The sequence below is a fragment of the Tiliqua scincoides genome, chromosome 2, assembly GCF_035046505.1.
Source record: "Tiliqua scincoides isolate rTilSci1 chromosome 2, rTilSci1.hap2, whole genome shotgun sequence".
NCBI classification, from domain to species: domain Eukaryota; kingdom Metazoa; phylum Chordata; class Lepidosauria; order Squamata; family Scincidae; genus Tiliqua; species Tiliqua scincoides.
Window position 1 is genome coordinate 35,741,155 of NC_089822.1, and position 19,635 is coordinate 35,760,789.

Sequence of the window (19,635 nt, forward strand, 5' to 3'; positions counted from 1 at the left end):
GGCCCTTGGTCTGATTCAGCAGGACTCTTCTTTTGTTCTTATTGTAAATTCCTCAGATAAAGGCTATATCAAAATGCAACATTCCTCTGCTTCACAGGAGGTGGAATGTTGTCTTGAGAGTTCCCAGAGGCATCTGGTAGAACACTGTGATATACAGGAAGCTGAACTAGATGGGCCCTTGGCCTGATCCAACAGGGCTCTTCTTATGTTCTTATTGTAAATTCCTCAGATAAAGCTATATCAAAATACAAGATTCCTCTTATTCACCGATTAGCTACAGTTTTGGTACTACAGATCTTTCTTTGAGTGTCAGGACAGATATAAACTTCATCAGAAAGATGACTTCACAGTTACTAGTAACTAGTTCAATGTTATCTCTGTTCCACAGAGGTGACCCTTCCAGGAGCTTAATGGGTAAGTAAAAGAAAACCTAATCCACTCCTCAGGCAAATTGATGGTATGAGTTTCTGTATATTTAGGGACCTTATGTACATGGATCCTCTTCTCAAATCCTTTCAACTGTCCTCTTTTTATTTCAACTGTTGGAGAAGCCAGCACAAGGACAGGTGCCAGCCTCCACACACCAGATCCCTGCCAGGAAAAGGTAAGTTTGCACTGGCTGACAGCAGCACAAGGGTTTGAAGAGGGTTGCAGGAGAGTGATTGGTGGGCAGACCAGGCCTAGGAAGGGGGTGGGACCAGCCTAGGCAACCTAGCCCTAAACTCTCCCAGCTAGCCCAGTGTTACACTGGGCTCCTTGAAGTTGTGCCAGCAATTTCACTGGTACAGATCTGAGTAGCCCCATAGGGGTGGCTGTGGCATTACTTGGGGTAAGGAGATAAATATCCCCTGTGGTGAGTTGCACCACAGTCACCTCCTAACCTGCACTGGATACGGTGCAGGCTAGTCAGCCTGCCTTTTCCAATGCAAGTTAGGATTGGGCTGCCCTATACCATTTTACAATGCCACTTTATACTTCATGTACCAGTCAAAAACCTGGTTCTTTCCAAAAATCTTTAGCATAAAGTGATCTTGCTTTTCTTCTGTTTGAAGTTTGAACTTCAAATTATTAATTGTTGTAGTTGTCGTTGCTTTTGTTAGCTGTTAGAACGTCATGTACTGTTCTGTTATTTCCTGCTGTTCATATTATTTGGCTCCTTGTATTGTCAATGATTTCTTGGTAGGCCATATTGGGTTGTCTGAAAGGAAAACAGTGACACTATGTCCATCAGCAGTGGATCACAAGATGGACATGAGTCAGCAGTGTGATTCAGCTGCAAAGCAGGTTAACACAATTTTAGCCTACATTAGCAGAATCGTAGCTTCCAAGTTGTGAGAATTCTTCCACTTTCGCAGACATTACTGTGCCTAATTCTGGGTACCACACTCTAGGAAAATGCAGCCAAACTGGAGTGGGTTCAGAGAAGAGACAAGGATGATCAGAGGTCTGGAGAACATACCCTACAAGGAAAGGCTGAGGAAACTTGGTATGCTTAACTTGGAGAAGAGAAGGCTGAGAGGGGATATGATAGTACCCTTCAAACACCTGAAGGGCTGTCATATGGAAGAAGAAACAGATTTGTTGTCATCTCCCTCTGAGAGTAGAACTAGATCAAGAAGGGACAAAAAGCAAGACGGGAGATTCCAGGTGGATATCAGGAAAAAAATTTTAATAGTATGGGTTGTTCTGCAGTGGGGCCAATTACAAAGGGAGGCGTTGGAGTCTCCCTCACTGGATATCTTCAAGCACAGGCTCAACAGACACTTGCTGGAGATGCTCTAGGATAATTTCCTGCTATAGCAGGGGGCTGGACTAGATAACCTTGTGGGTACCGTCCAACTTTATGATTACATGATCAAGTTCCCTGTGGAGGGGGAGGAGAGGGAAAAGAGCATATCCCCTTGCGTACCAGCAAGGCATAACCCCTCTATATCACCATCTCCACCTCACGGTACCTGTGTTCATCACAGTGGCCACTGAAACATCAACTGCACAGTGAGGAGGAGGAAGGAAAAAAAAGCAAGCAAGGCATATCCACCTTGCTTTTTTCTGTTGTAATTATTTCTCATTGTTCGATTTTTATGTAAGCCGCTCTTGTCAGCTGAAGAGCAGGGTACAAATGCTTTAAATAAATAATAAAGACATATATAAAAAGTAGTAATATAAAATTAACAGCTCATCCTCTCTCTCTCTCTCTCTCTCTCTCTCTCTCTCTCTCTCTGTGGGTGGGTGGGTGGGTGTGTTTGTGTGTAAAAGAGAGAGAAAGAGAGGTCATGGCTACAGAGCGATATTCAGAACTAGTAGATGATATTCAGAACTAGTAGACGTATCTTCTAGTTAATTATATGTACCGAAGGGATATAAGATTTTTGATTTAAATTAGATCAACATGTTTTCCAAGGATGTGGCTGTATGAGTGCAACATAACCCCACATATTCAATACCAAGGAATGGCACTGTTCCAGATTTGACTGTGCTGTGGTTAAATATTTATCCTGCTTTATGCATCAAATGATGCATGCTAATTACCATAATCAAAGTGCCTCCATCTGGCAAGGCCAAAAGCAAAGTCCACACCTTTCCAAAATGCTGCAGGTCAGGTCCCCTTCCAACTCTTGCCTGCCTTTTCGATTTGAATGAACTGTGAATACAAAGAAATGGAAAGCAGCAGAGAACTGCTCAGCCAATGGCTTCACTTTAAAATGAAATAACTGGGGGAGTAATTACTGATGACAAGCTGTTTAAAACTCGTGGTCGTGTACTGTCACTCCGTAATTTAAAAAGCTGTGCTTGATAAAGACTTCCCCGTTAGCCTCACTTGTACTGAAAATGGCAGATTAATTCACAGTTAAGCCTGACCTTCTTTGTGACATTTTGTAACTGATATTCTTATACAATTTGGTTTTTAAATGCTCCAAATATTGGAATGTGTCATTTGGCTCGGTGTGTGCTTTTAAACATTCAGTTCAGTCTTTTAAAGAGTATCAGACAGATCAGACTCTAGGAAGATTCTAGAAAGATTTGCATCCAGTGAACCCTCTTTTTTTTTACATTGTCCTTTTTATTTCATTTGTCTTTTATTTTCTTTCCCGTCTTCCACAGTCTCTACTTTTGCTCGCCTTCAAACCATCAGGGTTTTTGTCTGACTGACCCTTTACTTTCTGATGCCTGCTAAGTCAAAATTCCTTTCTCAGGTTTTTCTTGTTAGCTTTCTCTACATCGTGTCCACAGTGACTTTTAAATACATTCCTCTAGAATTCAGGTTCCTCATAGAGGAAATTGCAGTGCATGGACAATATCATCTGCTCATTAAATTGCAAAGATCTGCCACTGTAACTCCCAGATAGAATTGGGACATCGGTCCATTAAACTAGGGTCAGCATCAGTCTGGCAAGGGCACAAGGCTTTTTTTGATCCCCCTCTGTCTGTTCTAGGTAGGAGAAAGAATGAGAATATCCCTTTGGGCCACCACTGCAGCAACATGAAGGAGCACTCTCTACCTTGGGCCTTGGCTGCCCAGAAGTCAGACTGCCAAGACTCAAGATGGAAGAGACTGACCTCTACTGGAATCAGCAATCCCCTCCTCCAGCTTCAAAGGAGTGTTCTTCTTTGTGCTGCCACTACAAGAGATAGGAGAGTTCTCACCTCCACTAGTGCCACAGCACAAGGGACACAGCACATTGGTAGGGGTTCTTTGCCTTAACAGACAATGCGGAGGAGAGTAGCCTCCACAGTGGTTCATCTTCTTTCCTGGGTACTGGCCATTTTTAAATTCCCAGGTATCTCAGTTCAAATCACATCAAGCAATCCATCCTGCAATTTTAGAATGGCCAGCACCAGGAAGGAAGACTGATCATTGCCGCAGCTGCTATCTTCCCTATTGCCCAGTTAGTCACAAGCTACTTACCAGGTGATGTGGGGGACGGAGCCAACACAACGGGCAAGTGGACGTGTTTGAACACAGACATGGAACCTGCCAGGACTGTGGCTGGCAAGGCCCGATATGTGATGCCAGTCCTGCCAGTAATCAATAAGCATTTGAACTGCATAATGAGGAGGTAAATATGAAAGTGATTTGCTATGATTTGTCGTTTTCTGTCTTGTGCTGCTGTATGTTGAAAACAAACACTTTATTGTAAGTGTTTGACTTGAGGTCTTCACTACTGAGGACTGTCCTATTTGCTCTCCTGGTTTCCCTGGTGGGCTTGGCCGCATCCCTCATGTAATAATTTATCTGGTTCCCTCTCAGCTTTATCCTCACATCTTCCTCTTTCTATTTACTAGATAAAAAAGGCAACCCCCTATATCCTACCACATACAACAATTAAAAATAATAATAAAGGGTAGAGGGGAAAAAAGCTGACAAGAACAATACATGGGAGAGCAAAAAAAGAATAAAACACAACTCACACAAATGACTCTTGTTCTTTGCAATATTCTATCAGTTTCAGCAGTGCTCTGTCCCAACTTCTGAAGAAGTGTTCACCCTTTGTCTGACAGTCTGACTTTTGCTCCAAGGCACTGTCACAGTGCTCAGGCTGTGATTAATGTTATCTACAGTGGGCTGGGTTCAAGGTCTCTAGTGTTCCCTGCAATGAGCTGAAGATGTCACCCTCTTTGTCTGTCTTTCTGTCTGTCTACATAATGCCTCTGCCAGAGCAGATGCCCACAGTGGCTTACATAGAAAAAAATAATTTTAATAAATACAGTTTATAAAAACAATGTTGTTGTCAACCTTCAGTCTCGAAAGACTATGGTATCGCAAACAAACAAACAAATACCAATTGGAGGAGGGGGAAACTATTAACATCAAGGAACTGCTATAGAGGCTTAAATAAAACAAAAAGGATTTGAGCCTCGCTGAAACACCATGAGTGAGGGGATAGATTTTAATTCCCCTGGTACGGAAATTAGCAGTCAGAAAGTAGCAGTCAGCCAGATGAGGGAGGTTCCCTGGAACCCAAAAGGGGTTTTTTGCTGCTTAAGCTACTCTGCTTCCCCCCAAAGAGGAAACTACTTTTAATTTCCTCCAACAGTTCAAGTGGTGACAGTGTGAGAGATTTTATCTGTGAAATACTTTACAGATTGGTCGCAGCGAGTAACCAAGTTGTCCTCTGTACATACTACGTGAGTTTAGCAGCACACTGTGTAACAGAGGGACTGAGAAACCAATTCACAATGCACTAAAGAGCTGTTCACACATTAAAGCACACTACTTTTATATAGCTGTATTCTCTCTGCTAGTCTCCACTTGAGTTCGGATACTCACACATTCCATATAATGCAGGTTTAGTCTGTGTACATTGATTCACATGGAAATGTTTACCCCATTATAGGCATTCAGTACCTGGTTACAGTATAATATATGACTAACCCTTAAGAATTTTCAGTATTAATGTGGAGTTTGTTTTGTGCTTTGAAACAAGGTATTAAATTTTTGCAGCCCATGTGAATATGGATTTGCATTCTTTATATTCCTTCTGTCATTCCTGTTCCTGTGTCATCACTTAAATTTCATCAGAATCAAGACCTCATGACTCTCAATATATGCATAGCATTTTATAGAGTCACATCGTATTCTCATTATTGTCTTTGCAATGCAGAGGACACCGTCTGGAATACATTTTAAGAATTGAGTGTTTAGGTTTCAATTCCTTTAAAAAATACTAGTCAGTATGTAAGCTTTCTATACATGTTTTATACTAGGATTCTAGGGGTAGATGGATTTTATGTTTCTTAAATCAGTTTTTATGTGGAGAAACTGAAAAGTGTAACAAAAATCAATTTCCTGTCATGACACAGCCAAGAGCCGGACAGCAAAACGTGTTACAGCTCAAGCTCACCTTGGCTCAAGGACTAAAAGCAATCCATGTTTTGGACAGAGCTGATATATTATTTGTATTTATTTTAAAATATTTATGCCTTTCCCTTCCCCTTCCCCTTCGTATATTACAAAACTAATGGTATGCAAAGGAAAAAGGAATGCAGAGATGACTGTTGACTGGAAAAGATCAACAAAAGTGTGTGTGTATGATTAACGGCCCAATCCTATCCTTCCTCCCTGTCACTGGAACAAGCATTCCAACAGCCTTCCTGGCTGTTGCAAACATCCTTCCAAAAGAGTGTGGAGTAGCATGCTGCCAGAAGGCCAGAGGCAAGGTCAGAGCAGCCCTGCACATGATGACGGGACAAAGGCATGTTGGCAGGGAGGGCAGAACAGGGCAGGGGGAGGCTTGGGGGTCATGAAGGGGGCAGTAGGGGATAATCCTGGCATGGACAACTTGCACAAGATTCTATCCCCTCCAAAAGCAGCCAGCACACCCCATTTCTGTCCTTGGGCTTGTGCCAGTTAAGGAGGGGCTTATGGGGAGGTAATCTGCCCCCCTCCCACAAGACTCAGTGCAAGCCTCCATGGCACAGCTACATCAGCGTGGGGAAAGAACAAGATTGGGCGGTAAGAAGAACATCTAATGAGACCTCTTACAAATGATGGTTAGTATGTGAATTCTTCAATGAATCAAAATGCTCATATAAGTCAAAACTACATGTATTGCTAACAGCTGCTGAACTCCATGAAGTTGGTGCCCTTGGACAGAAAGAAGGATGAAAGATATAAAAACTAAGCAACTTAGAGCCCGATCCTGTGGTCCGCGCAGTGCCTCTGTGGCATGGACCACAGTCGCAAACATAAGGGCTTACCAGAGCTGAGCTGGCACGGCTTACCAGAGTGAGCTGGTGGGCACCCAGGTTCCGCGGCTCAGCGGTTTCAGTGACCGCCAGGCTGCGGAATGGGAGATGGGGCGTGGTTGGGGGTGTGGGGGAGGCATTCCAGGGAGAGGGGAGGCGTGGTCGGGGGGTGGGGGATGCGTGTCGGGGGTGGGGGAGAGGCAGATCCACGGAGCCAAGCTCCACAGGATCCAAGGTGCTCGTGCAGGGCTGCTCACCCTACTTGAGTGCCTTCATTTTAGCAGGGACCAAACAGTTGCCGCTAAAGTGAGTAAACCCATTGCTAGGCTGCTTCCCTTACTCGGAGGAAGGGGACGAATGTCCCCTTCTCCCAAGGAGCCTCCCACAGTAGCACAGGAGGCACTGGATCCGGTGGGAGCCCTCCATGGAGCCGCCGGGTCCCGCAGCTCTGGGCAGCTCAGGAGTGGGCTGTCCGGCTGTAATCCTATGCACACTCACTCCAGGGCAAGGGAACAAATGTCCCCTTACCCTGAGGAGCCCTCCAGCAGTTGATAATCCCCTGTGAGATGCAGCATAGACCGTGCAGATACCACTGCATTGCTGTGTGGGGATTTAGTTAACACTGCGCTGCCGACCTCTCTTAATGGCCAAACCATTTTTTTTACCTTTTAGATTATGAGCCCCTTTTAAGAAGTTCTACTAACATGCAGAGAGAAGTACTTGAAGACAGTGGTTCCCAAACTGGTGGCTCGCAACCTACCGGGGAACCAGAAATGGGCCATTTACCTGTAATGGGTGTGACCCAGGAATGGGTGCCCTGATGGCGCCACAGCAATCATGATGCCACAGAACCTAGGGGCATTTAAATTTGCCCGGGGATTGTGAAGCATCTCGGATCGATCAGAGTTCAGCACAGCAGCAGGGAGACTCGCAGAGGGGACTGTGAGTCTCCAGGAGGCTCTTCAACCCCCCAAGGTACATTTAAATGCTCCTGGGTCCCTGCAGCACCATGATCACTACAGCGCTGTTGGGGCACACACCCCAGCTGCCGCCCAGCCCTCGGAACAACTTACAGCATTCCCAAGTCCCTCTGAGGACTTTGGACACCACTGCTCTAAGGTGCTCTTAGCCTATGGAATAGAGTGATATATAAAACTAAATAACAGAATTTCCCTGGCAGCCCCTGCTGGAGTAGAAGGGTGGGAGTAACATGTATTAAAGGAACAATACAGAGCACAATCCCAACCTGTAGTTGGGTTGGCGTAAGCCCCTTACACTGGTCCACCAGTGTTGTGAAAGTGCCATAAAGCACTTTTGCACCACTGGGTGAGGAAGAAGGCAGTTACACAAGGTAAGTCCAAGCCAGCCAAGTTAGGCCAGCACAGGGGTCTGGGGCAGCATAGGGAGCGGGAGTGAGAATAAGACATTTTGGGGCCAGGGAAGGGCAGGGAAAGGGCGGACAGTGGGTGAACCCATGGACGGGAGGCGGGTGAGGGGGCGGGACCACGATCCAGCACTTATGGATCCCGGGCAGCTGAGGGCAGCTCTGGGCTGCTTGGATCTGCGCCACCTCTTGAGATGGTACAGATTCAAGTAGCCCCATTGGGGCTGCTGCGATTTTACTGAGGGTAAGGGGAAGTGATTCCCCTTGCCCCAGTCTGAGCCGCTTTGGACCCCAACCAGGTTCTGTATGCAGGGCAGGCCTGGTGGCCTGCCTGCTCCAGGACAGGTTAGGATTGGGCTGATAGTTTTTTAATCGGTTATAAGTCACCTCACAGGACAAGATTGGTTATAGATAAACCAAACTATTTCCATTAAATTATAACATGAGCTTTACTTAATGCAACCTTACAACCATATTTCAATGGCTACTATTTGTTTTGGCAGGTGGATTACACGCTATCTAAATGAGGAGCGCACACTGTCATTATGAGAGACAATATGTTATTTTGCCTACGTGTAAGCATGAATATGCTTCCAGGGTAGGTTACAGAAAATTTTATATATCTCCTACCTGTGTCATTGAAAAAACTGGGTAACCTCTGTTATGCTCACGACTCCTGACTTAATCCTCTCATTTAGAGAACATATGGCTTATTTTTTTATCCCTCAGTTATATTTGCAAAACAACACTTTTGGGATACAGGCAGACTTCACAGAATCAGTTGCTCAGACAATCCAATTACCTGATCCCTTACATGGACAGGCAAATCCTTCTGGCTGAAGCCAGAGAGCAGATTGTTTGGGACATCAGAGAGTTTAAGAGCCATTTTTCTCCAAGATACAGGATTAGTTGTAGGAAGGGAATACAGTGACCATAATATAGGGAGAGAGTTCCTTGGATGAAAATGGACATCCAATCAGTGACTGAAGAGATAGAGTCTAATAACCAGAAGCACAAGGGAAAGAAATCCATTCATTTCTATTTTAACATTTCCCCTTGTACTTTGAGATGCTTAATCTCATTTGCTGCCTATCTCGCCACTGTATTGGTTCTTGTCAATGGAAAACGAAAGCAGTGCCCAAGTGTCACATTTATTGCCCCTTGTGACGTTCCCAAATATAATTGCAAAAATGCAACATGCAGCAACATTTTCTGGGCCCTAACTAACTCCAACTAACATTAACAGAAAATTTTGAAGGGCTTTTGCATTTTTCAGTTTATGTTCCTATATCAAGGGTCTCTAAACTTTTCAGCTGAAGGGCAGCATCAAATATCTGGCACAGTGTCGAGGGCCGGGAAAAAAATTAAATATAAAATTTAAATTAATACATTAGAGATGGAACTTAGATGAATGAATAAATGGGTTCAAATGCCCAGGATTTCTCCAAGCACCATCACAGCCCAAGAAATAAAGCACACACTTAAACAGACTCCCATTCCCCCACCCCACAAGCACAACTCCAGTTGTGTTTGGTCAACTGGGCCAGAGGCTCTCAGGGGATCTGAAGTTGGCTGCGGGCTGGATAGAGACTGGCCGAGGGCCACATCTGGCCCCCAGGCCAGGGTTTGAAGACACCTGTCCTATATGATAGTGCCAGATACTGAATCAGATCACAGGAACACCTAGCCCAGTATTGTTCACACACATAAGCAGTAGCTCTCCAAAGGTTCAACCAGAGCTTGTTTCTAGTCTTGTTACTAAAGATTAGAGGTATTAAAATTTGCTGTGTGTGCTGCATGCTATGGTGGTCGTGGGAGGGGGGCAACCAGAGGGCAGTTAGAGGTAAGTAATTTTTTTTTACTTTACTCCCAGTAGGTCACCTGGTTTCCTATGGGTCTCCCAGGGCCCACACCACTCACTTAATGGCATAAATCCAAAAACAGGAAAGGAGTGTACGCGGCTGCCAAAAGAGGGGTAGCATTCCAGAGTATGCTGCTGTCACCAAGATCTACCCCCTCCTTTCTTCCATCATCCAAACCATGCATGCCTTCCCCCTTCCCACCCTGAACCACCCATGGCCCACCCCTGTAACTACCTTATCTGTTCTGTAGTGGGCCCAGTCCAATGATGGTGGGTGCACAAAACTGCCAGCCATTTGTGCTGGTTGCTCGAACATGCATGGCAGTAGTGAATCATTTATGGCAGTGGAATGCAAGTTCTGCCTTCTTAAAGAGGCCATAGGATTGGGTTGTTAGTTATTCATTTGGGAAAATCACATCTTGAAGAAGTAATGAATGTGAAAAATAGTTAGAAGAGGAAAAATGTGACATATAAAGTATCATTGGCACTTGGAAACAATTAATACAAAGAAAAAAACTAATCACATTCTGTACAAAGAAGCAGAATACTGGACACGGCATTTTATAATCCCTGGATAGTTACTAGAGGGTAAAGCTATTTGAAAATTTCCTTATTTCCATGTTTTATCTAATCCTACAAAGAAATTATCACTGCTGCAGAATAATTGCATGGCATTTTTCTGAAACGCCGACCAACAATTCCCGAAGGAATAAGCCAGAAACACCAATTAATTCCTCTTTTTGACCTAAGCAAGATTTGCAGCCTTTAGAGGTGAAAGGCTTAGGAACAAACCGACTCTGCCACTTGGCTCCCAATCTTGTTTTCACTGCTGTAGTCCAATTTCCTCACAGCACCAATGCTCATTAAACTTCCAATATAGAATTGCACCTCACTTCTGTTTTGTTAAAATATACAGAGAAAAAGCAGAACAAAAGTGCAAGATACCTTTTAGACACTGCAGGATAGAAGAATGTACAGATGTATGCTGAATCAGAGACTAAAATTCAATTACACATGTTGCTGAGGGTGAGGACATCTGAATGTAAATGTAGGTTCCACTAGAAGGCAACACCAAAAGTTCCTTCACCTTTCTGATATGTAGGAAACATGTTTTGCATACCTCACAGATGTTATTTTGTCACTGCATTTGCTGAATGAAGAAAGCTCATCAACTTACACAAAACACCTTGGTCGGCTGAAGAACTAACAAAGTACAGAAAAACCATGCAGTGGTCATAACTGCAGGTCAGGAGGTGGACCTAATCTGCTAACTTTGCTAGTTTGAACCTCTTACCCCTTAAAAACACACACACACACACACACACACACACACACACACACACACACCTTTGCATGTACATTACAGTGTACAAGCCCTACCACCACTGGAGGCTGGAGGAGGTTCCAGCCTCCTTCTCCTTACCCTCTCCCTTATTTACCTGGCTGGTTAGGGAAGCAACTGGATGGGCAAAGAGAGGGAGGCAGAACAGAGTGGAGTGGATATTATCCTCACATTCACTGCTATTTGTTTTCACTGATACTGTGCAAAACAAACAGCATGGACAGAACACAATGAGAATGCCCACGCTCCATTCATCCTGTTTATTTCAGCAGGACCAAGCAAAGCAAGGAGGAAGAGGTGGCAACAAACCTGACACTAGGCAGGAGGAGAAGTGGGGGCTCCACTTCCTTCTTGCTCACCTGGCCTTTTTGCTGGGTGGGCTGCAAGGAAAAGGAGCTGAGCTATGAGATCCTATTGATAAAGTGCTGTCAAGCAAACGATCAAAACAGGATCATTGTTTTGCTGTTCCTTGAAGCTCTACCACTACAATCACTCACAGCAGTGGTGCTGGAGGGTGGTGGGCTGCCACTGCCCTGATCCTTTTTCCCACAAGAAATAAGAAGACCAGAGAGTCAACTGAAGCAGCTCCATGAGTGGTGGGCTAGACAGGGATGGTAGGCAGATGTGGGGTGCAGGACACATCTCACCAGTTCCATCCAACTCAAAGCAGCCATTTCTTCATGGCTGTGCCAGCCCTACTGCAGGTTCCTCTGTAAGGGCTTGTAATGCATTGCTTTAAGGTGGTTCATACTACAATATAATACTATTTCTACTGTTAAATTAGTGGAAAACTAAACATCCATCTGTATTAAATCAGGGACAAATCTCACTGAATTGTGTCCTTAATATACACATTTAAGTATTTGTGATAGGCCTAGTCAACTGGAGGAAGTGGGCCAGACCTGGGCCCTGAGGAAATTTTATCTAAAGGTCAAAGCACTGTCTGAGCAATTGCTTTTATCAGAACACCACTTGCCCTGAAGGACACAGAAGCTGGTCATTCTTATTTTATAGTATATAAAGGAATGACTGACTGTCCCACGTGGCTAGATTCTGTAGAGATATTAAATGTGAATAAGCATTGATGAACATATAATTTATTGCTCTGAGTCATATACTTCAGGAAACCAATCAAGTGTCTTGGCATCCACCTCTGACTTTGGATCAGCTTTTTCTATTTATGACAAACTCTAGGGGAAAAAACTGAGTACTTTTGTCCAACAATTAAACAATTTCATTCCCCAAGCAATTGTTATAGAAGGAGATTATTTGCTGTGTTGAGGCTGCAGTGGTTTTAAATGTCAATACAATCTGGCAAATAAGTATCAGAACTAATCCAGAAGAACATTTCAACCTCTTCCTTTCAAAACAAAAACATCTGGTCATATCTTAAAGCAAAACAAAATTGTAGTAATAAACATTTTCCAAAAATTCAAATATCTAGAATTAGTGATGGTGGTTGGGTATAAATTAACATTTTGGTAAAGCATGGTTGCAATTAATACATAATGTGAGAATCCCTGCAGTAATTGCTTTGGAAAGAAAACTTACAAATAGCAACTGATTGCTAATTTAATTTAATTTTCTTATAGTAACATTTCAAGAAGACATTTTAAGAACTGGAGCCAATTCCACATCCAATGGATGCTTGCAAAGAGCACTAGCAAAGCATATTTATGAATACAATCTAACAATCATTGCTTGCTTGCAACCTTCATTTGTTTTGATAAGTGTTAACTATGGGCTTGCTGATGTACTACATTTCATGCCTGCAAATAGCACCTCATGGCCTCTTTCGTACACACATCTGTTTATGAAGTCAACCATAAATTCTATTATTTTGAACCCACTGATTTAGGAGCCATGCCTGATGGATAACATTTTACTTTTATAAATTAACAATGATGAAATGGGCTTTTAAGGGAAAGTGGTACTCAAACATTTCCCCCGTAGCTGTTGGCCATGACTCCCCATCATGTTCCTGAGGGCTGGAAGTGACATCATTAAACAGGAAGTGGCCAGAAATATTAAATATATTAAATATAATAAATATAATATTATATTTATTATAATATAATATTAAATATTAAATATATATTGACTGTATTAATATTAATTATTAATCATATCATTAATTAAATACAGAAAAATACATTATTAAAAATACATTATTAATACACAGCAATATACATGCTTTATAAATTATCAACTGCTGATCACTGTTGGAGAGAGGATGCTGGAGTAGGTAGATTTTGTCTGGTCCAGGAGGACTCATTTTTTAAAACTTTGTAAGCATACCAATAGAATTGTTTTATCAAATGAACTTTGTGAACAACCGGTCTGACCAACATTACACACACACAACCCTGTGGACCCAATCCATCTAGTCATTTCTCCCATTCTCTTTGGATAGGATTGAACCCTTTCTTAATTTAATGAAATTAAATTTTTCCAGCAGGTGGTGGGGAAAACAAAAATAGAGCATGAAAATATATCAGAGCTGATAAGGGTTTGGTTAGGAAGCTGATTTGTCTCCTATACTAGGAGATGCACAGCTCAAGCCTATGCATGTCTACTCAGAAGTAAGTCCCATTACAGTCAATGGGGCTTACTCCCAGGAAAGTGTGGATAGGATTGGGCTGGCAATCACTTCATCAATGGCTGATAAGGATTCCCTTCAAATAGCAAGATTCATCACTTTAAAAATACAGCCTGTCCTCTTCAGTCAAACAACAAGATTAATAAATCACTTTAAAAACAGTACCCTTTTTCTACTCCTGGCCAAGTAAAGTGTGTGCTTCTCTCTCTCCCCCCTCCCCCCCTTTGCCAACTGCATGGAAGCAACTTTAAGACCCCTGGTGACTGGTAAAATAGGAAGTGTTTTATTTGGGGAGGGGGAGGAAAGCGGGAAGGTTTGGAGATTGAAAGGGGGGAGTGGAAGAGGGAGGGGGCTGAAAAGAGAGATTTCACTTTGATGAGAAACGATCCCAGGCTGGGAACTAAGAACCAACCAGACAAGGATCAGCGAGGGTTAAGGATTGCAAGCTGAGCATGCTCAGTACTTGCCAGATGGGGTTTGGAGTCGAAGAGCTTTGGAAACAACATGCAGGGAACACAGAAGGCGGCAGCTTCGGAGTGGAGGGAGAAGAGGGCGGGGCGGCAGCAGCCACTCTCGCAGCTGAGCAACTCCCAGTTCTTCTGCTTTAAAAAAAGCGCAGACGGGCAGAAGATAGGCTCGTATTCTGCCCAGGGGTGCAACTGTATTGCTGCAAGAGGACGTCCCGTGCCTCCCTTTTGAGTTCCTAGCGCCTCCCTAAAGAGCCGCGCCGCACAGTTTGAATAACACTGGAATAGTCTAAAACATTAAAAATGAAATATTGCCAAAGAAGGAAATGTGATACCCCACAAGGTCTAGGCTCAATGTTATGGGCAGCCCAATCCTGTGCTTCCCAGCATGCAGGTTGCAGTGCAGCTGAAATGGCTACCACTGCATCCCATGGGGTGGGGAAGCAACATGGGGTATGTGTAGTTCCCAAGTGGCCCCAATGGGTCTCCTCAGATCTGCACCTGCTATGGGTGCAGATTTGAGGAGACCCATGTTGGGGCTCCTGGGCCAGGAGGGGGGTTAGGATACGGTGGCAGAGACTGCCGCCATCTCTGACCCCTCCGAACCCACACTCTCCCCCATCAAGCCTTCCCCTGCCCCGGAACTGCCCTAACATATCAGTTCGCTGCTGGGTGCTTCCTTGGAGTTCCAGGCTACGGTTGTTGCTCCTCTGCATGGTTCTGGCTCAACGCAGGCTTGCACTGAGCCAGCCCGCATGCCACCGAGCAGTAAGTGTCACAGGTGTACCTTACGGCATGTTTGCAATACTGCACACCAGCACTGCGCTGGCATGGGCCCATTGAGATCGGGCCCTGAGCCAACTTCCATGCAGTCGTCCAATCCTAACTGCTGCAAGCTTCTTCTAAAGTGCCTGCAAATGCACTGCGTCTTGGCACTGTGAACCCAAAGCCACTTTCATGGGGACAGCTGAACAACAACTAACAGCACACAATCCTTTCCTGGGAACCATGTCAAGTGGTTGCTAGATAGCCACGCAGTGCTTCTGCTTCTTTTGGAAGCTGAAGTCTTCATAAGGAAAAATGTTAGGCAGATGCAATAAGTGGAATATACCTTAATTGGAGTTTCTGAGGCCCCATTCCGACCTCTGTGAGGACTTTAATGATTTGCAGAACAAACAAACAGGAATGGATTAGATTCAGGAAGACATAAAGAGAAGTGGATGCCTAGTCCTATGACTAATGCTATATCCAACCCTTCAGTTTAGTCATCTGTGCTGTGATAGTGGATCAGTTCAGATTATATATTTGTTGGTCCCATGCAATCACAAGAAGAAGGAACATGTGCTAGTGTGTTTCCACCCATCTGGTACACTCTGGACACACCACATAATTGCACTGGTATGGTTCACTGAACCTGCCCTCCCACCCACAGGTGATTTAAATGCTAGTACTGTATTACTATACTAATTGTGTGCATGCAATGGTTCAGAGAATTAATCTCCCCATGAAATTATGTGGTGGAGTGATAGCACACCGAGTTGGATGGGAGATGTATGCGCACACACACCTTCCCATATGATTTCAAGGGGTTGGCAGGTGTACCATTCAAACTAGTCCACCTTTACCCTTGGATGCAGAACAGAACTGTGTAGAACACTGCAAGGAAGGGATATCTTTAGAATAGCATTCTTTTATTATGTAGGGGGCACCTTTTGGAACTTGTGGGAAAATCTCAAGGTGTAATGTTTCAAGGGATTATTGTTGTGTTCCCAGCAATTGATTCAACAGGGGGTGATTCGGGCAATTAAGGGTAATCCTCAATAGATAAAATGCAAACAGATGCATTCAATTTCTAGAGACTTTAAAATGCAAATGGCTGTTTTACATTATTCCACTAGACTTGAGTGCTGAAGGTTACAACACCCTGAGGTGGGTATAAAAATCCCATGAAGGCAGTTAAAACACTATAGGTTAGCATCTGTCTGGTCCTCTTATCAAGCCAACAAAGACCATATTAAAAGAGTTTCTATTCACATCAATGGCTGAATGGTGAATTACTGAAATAGTATTGTTTTAACTGAAAGGGCTATGGGTCATAAGGGGTCATAAGGGGTCAGCAGGTATACTGGGGTGTGTGTCCATCCCTCAGTGGTACACCAATTGCCTCGCATGAAGAGCATCCAAGCCTTAATCTGTAGCACCTCCAGCATAAGAGACTCCACCTAAAACCCTGGAGAGCCACCAAGGGGAACATACCCCCACCTCCAATGCTTCCCAAGTGAGCAAGAGACAATAGGGCTGTATAAAGACATGTGGCTGTCCTGAGCATATGATTCAGGAAATGATGCTTGGAATGACACTGACCCCAAGCTTGTAGAGTGGTTTTGGGGTAGCCCATTTGCAAAGGCACAAGGCTTTGTGAGATAATTTGAGCTGGCTAAAGCTGGAAGGGGCCAGCTGCAAGGGCAGAGCTTGCTTCTATCAGGGCCCAATCCTATCCAATTTTCCAGCCCCGGTGCAACCACAGTGCAGCCCCATGGTAAGGGAACAAATGTTCTCATACCTTAAGGAGGCCTCTGTAACTGCTGCCCCACTACAAGATGCAGTGCATGCCCTATTAGCACAGTTGCACCACACTGGAAAATTGGATAGGATTGGACCATCAGGCTGCTCCTCTTGCATTCCCAGTCAGACTCCAGACTCAACAGCCACTGGAAAAGACTCCATGCTGGGGTGATGAGGGACATTGCTCTCCCCCCCCCCCCCACTAAATATGAGGAAATCACTTGAAAAAGTGCCTCTTTGCCCAGTTAGCTTCTCTTTGCAGACTGTGAATGCAGTTCACTGAGTGTGGGCAAGATGTTGCATATTCAGCTGTATCTAATACTGTTTCTCAGGGAACAAGTACAAGAGTTTCTGAAACCAAATGCCAAGATAATTAGGTGGACCCAAGATACTAGTCTACTTTGATGCAACTACACTATCTGCCTCAGACAGTGAACCTGGAGCAACCCAGATTGGGTTGCAGACTTTCCAGGACTGGTCTGGAGTTTTGCATCACTCTCCAAATGGCTGCAGACCCAGGACATGTTTCAAATACCATTATTCACCAAGGGATGTCTTTGTATCATTTGTCCAAAGTTCTTTCACCTCCCTTTGTCCTGTAAGCGCTACTGTGGGTTTGATTTTTAATTCAACACCTTTGGGGTTTAGTGCTCTTCTGGAAAGGGGATTTTCTGGCCCCTCTCTGCATGGTTTCTGTAGTCTTGGATGGTGGCAGTGGTTTTTTTTACCAAGGTTTTTTTCTCCCAAGGTTTTTTTCCCTTCCTGTTCAGCTACTGGTCCAGTAAAGGGAAAATGGGAAGCAGGAAGTGATGTGTGTCCCCCTTTAGGTACTACTTGCTTTGGTCAGTGGGCCTTCTCCTGTGAATCCCTTTCCCTGACAGATGAACTACACTCCTGAGGAAGCATGCACAGAATTGCAGTATGAGTTTGCTCGTGAAATATGCTAGATTAGGATGAAAGAAGAAATTCTAGAAAAGGCAATGATGATTAAAATACAAACTGTACACTGTAAATTTCTCACCTGATGGCGTTGGCTCTTCTTCATCAAGTGCTGTGAAAAGACAAAAAGAGAAAAGAAACAAGATTATACATGATCTGAAAAAAATCTTTAGAAAAAACGTTAAATTGTTTCTGATGTTAAATGTTCCATCAAATCACTTTTGGTTATTTTTTTTTTCTTTTTACATCCTTTAAATCTGAAATCCTTGAAGCAAAAGCATAACTGTCACATTTTTAATAATAGTTTGTGAATAAAATCACCATCTCCACTTTTAATAAGAAAATAATCCAAAGCAGAATCAGAATATTCCTTGAGTATTTAGGAGAGAAAGTATGAGCAGCATTTATGGAGTACCACAGCAAGTTCAGTTAGAAAAGGGAATTGAAAAGATTCCACAGGGGAAGCTATGTTTGTCCCTTGCAAAAGAAACAATGAAGAATCTGGTCAACACTTCAAAGACAAACATTTGGACTTCAACCTAGGCTTTTGTGGTCTAGAATTCTATTAATCAGATACATGATAACACTTTTTTTACATCTGATGGAAGTGGGCTCTAGCCCCTGAAAGCCTATGCTTTTTTTTTTAGTCTTTATGGAGCCAAAAGACTCCTCTTTGTTCAATTGAAAATATATTTAAAAAGAAGAATATATTGGTATTAAAGGCTGGTAGACAGCCCTTGATTACCAGTGACTTCATCTATATTGCTCTTATGGAAAATCACAATTTCTCAATGTACATAGGAAAGACAATGTACAGTGACAATACTATATTTCACAATCCCTGGGAAAGAAGAGACTCAGAGCCTGGATAACCCCTGCTAACTGGGTAAGAGGCACTTTTTAAGAAGGTGCTCTTCTTTAATTTAGGGGGGAGGGGAGTAACTGGCTCTCCTCACCCCAGCACTGCCTTTTCTAGTGGCTGTCTACTGGTGTTCTTTTGCATACTTTTAGATTGTGAGCTCTTTTGGGACAGGGAGCCATTAGTTGTTTGTTTGATTTTCTCTGTAAACCGCTTTGTGAACTTTCCATTGAAAACCGGTATATAAATACTGTTAATAATAATAATAATAATAATAATAATAATAATAATAATAATAATAATAATAATAATAATAATAATATTATACAGTATTTATATACCGCCTTTCTTGGTCTTTATTCAAGACTTTATTCAAGGCGGTTTACACAGGCAGGCTTATTAAATCCACGCAGGGATTTTTACAAATTGAAAGAAGGTTCTCTCTTTCAAGAACCACCACATTCAAGGTGTTACACTCCGATCTGGTTTAACATTCTGGCCTCCATCCTCCCACGCTCCGAGCAGATGGAACAGCTCAGCTGCAGCTTGCCAGCTGCTTCAAGGTCGCACGGTGCCGGTGGCCTCGAACTGGCGACCTTGTGGATGTTAATCTTCAGGCAAATGGAGGCTCTACCCTCTAGACCAGACCTCCTGCCAACTTTCCATTGAAAACCGGTATATAAATACTGTTAATAATAATAATAATAATAATAATAATAATAATAATAATAATAATATCAGGCACTCTAGAACAACAAGATGCTTAAGAAAGGGTTACCAAATGATTACGTGCATAATAAAGAGGAAACATCGCTCATTCATAATCTCTCATAAAATTATCCTTTAAATTTCTATACACTTCCATTAGGCTTTGTGTTTTGAGGCACTGCAGCAGCAGAGAATCTTTTGAGTGAGCTTCCAAGCTGCCACCA

The 19,635-nt window shown here is 43.4% G+C and overlaps 1 protein-coding gene across 1 annotated transcript in view; it reads right to left on the reverse strand.

Annotated features, from left to right (window-relative positions):
- Positions 1-19,635, reverse strand: part of EDIL3 (EGF like repeats and discoidin domains 3) — a 190,856-nt gene that overhangs the window by 138,100 nt on the left and 33,121 nt on the right. Inside the window, exon 3 of the mRNA XM_066612550.1 lies at positions 17,927-17,956. Coding sequence (XP_066468647.1) covers positions 17,927-17,956 — 30 coding nt within the window. The remainder of the gene's footprint in view (positions 1-17,926; positions 17,957-19,635) is intronic.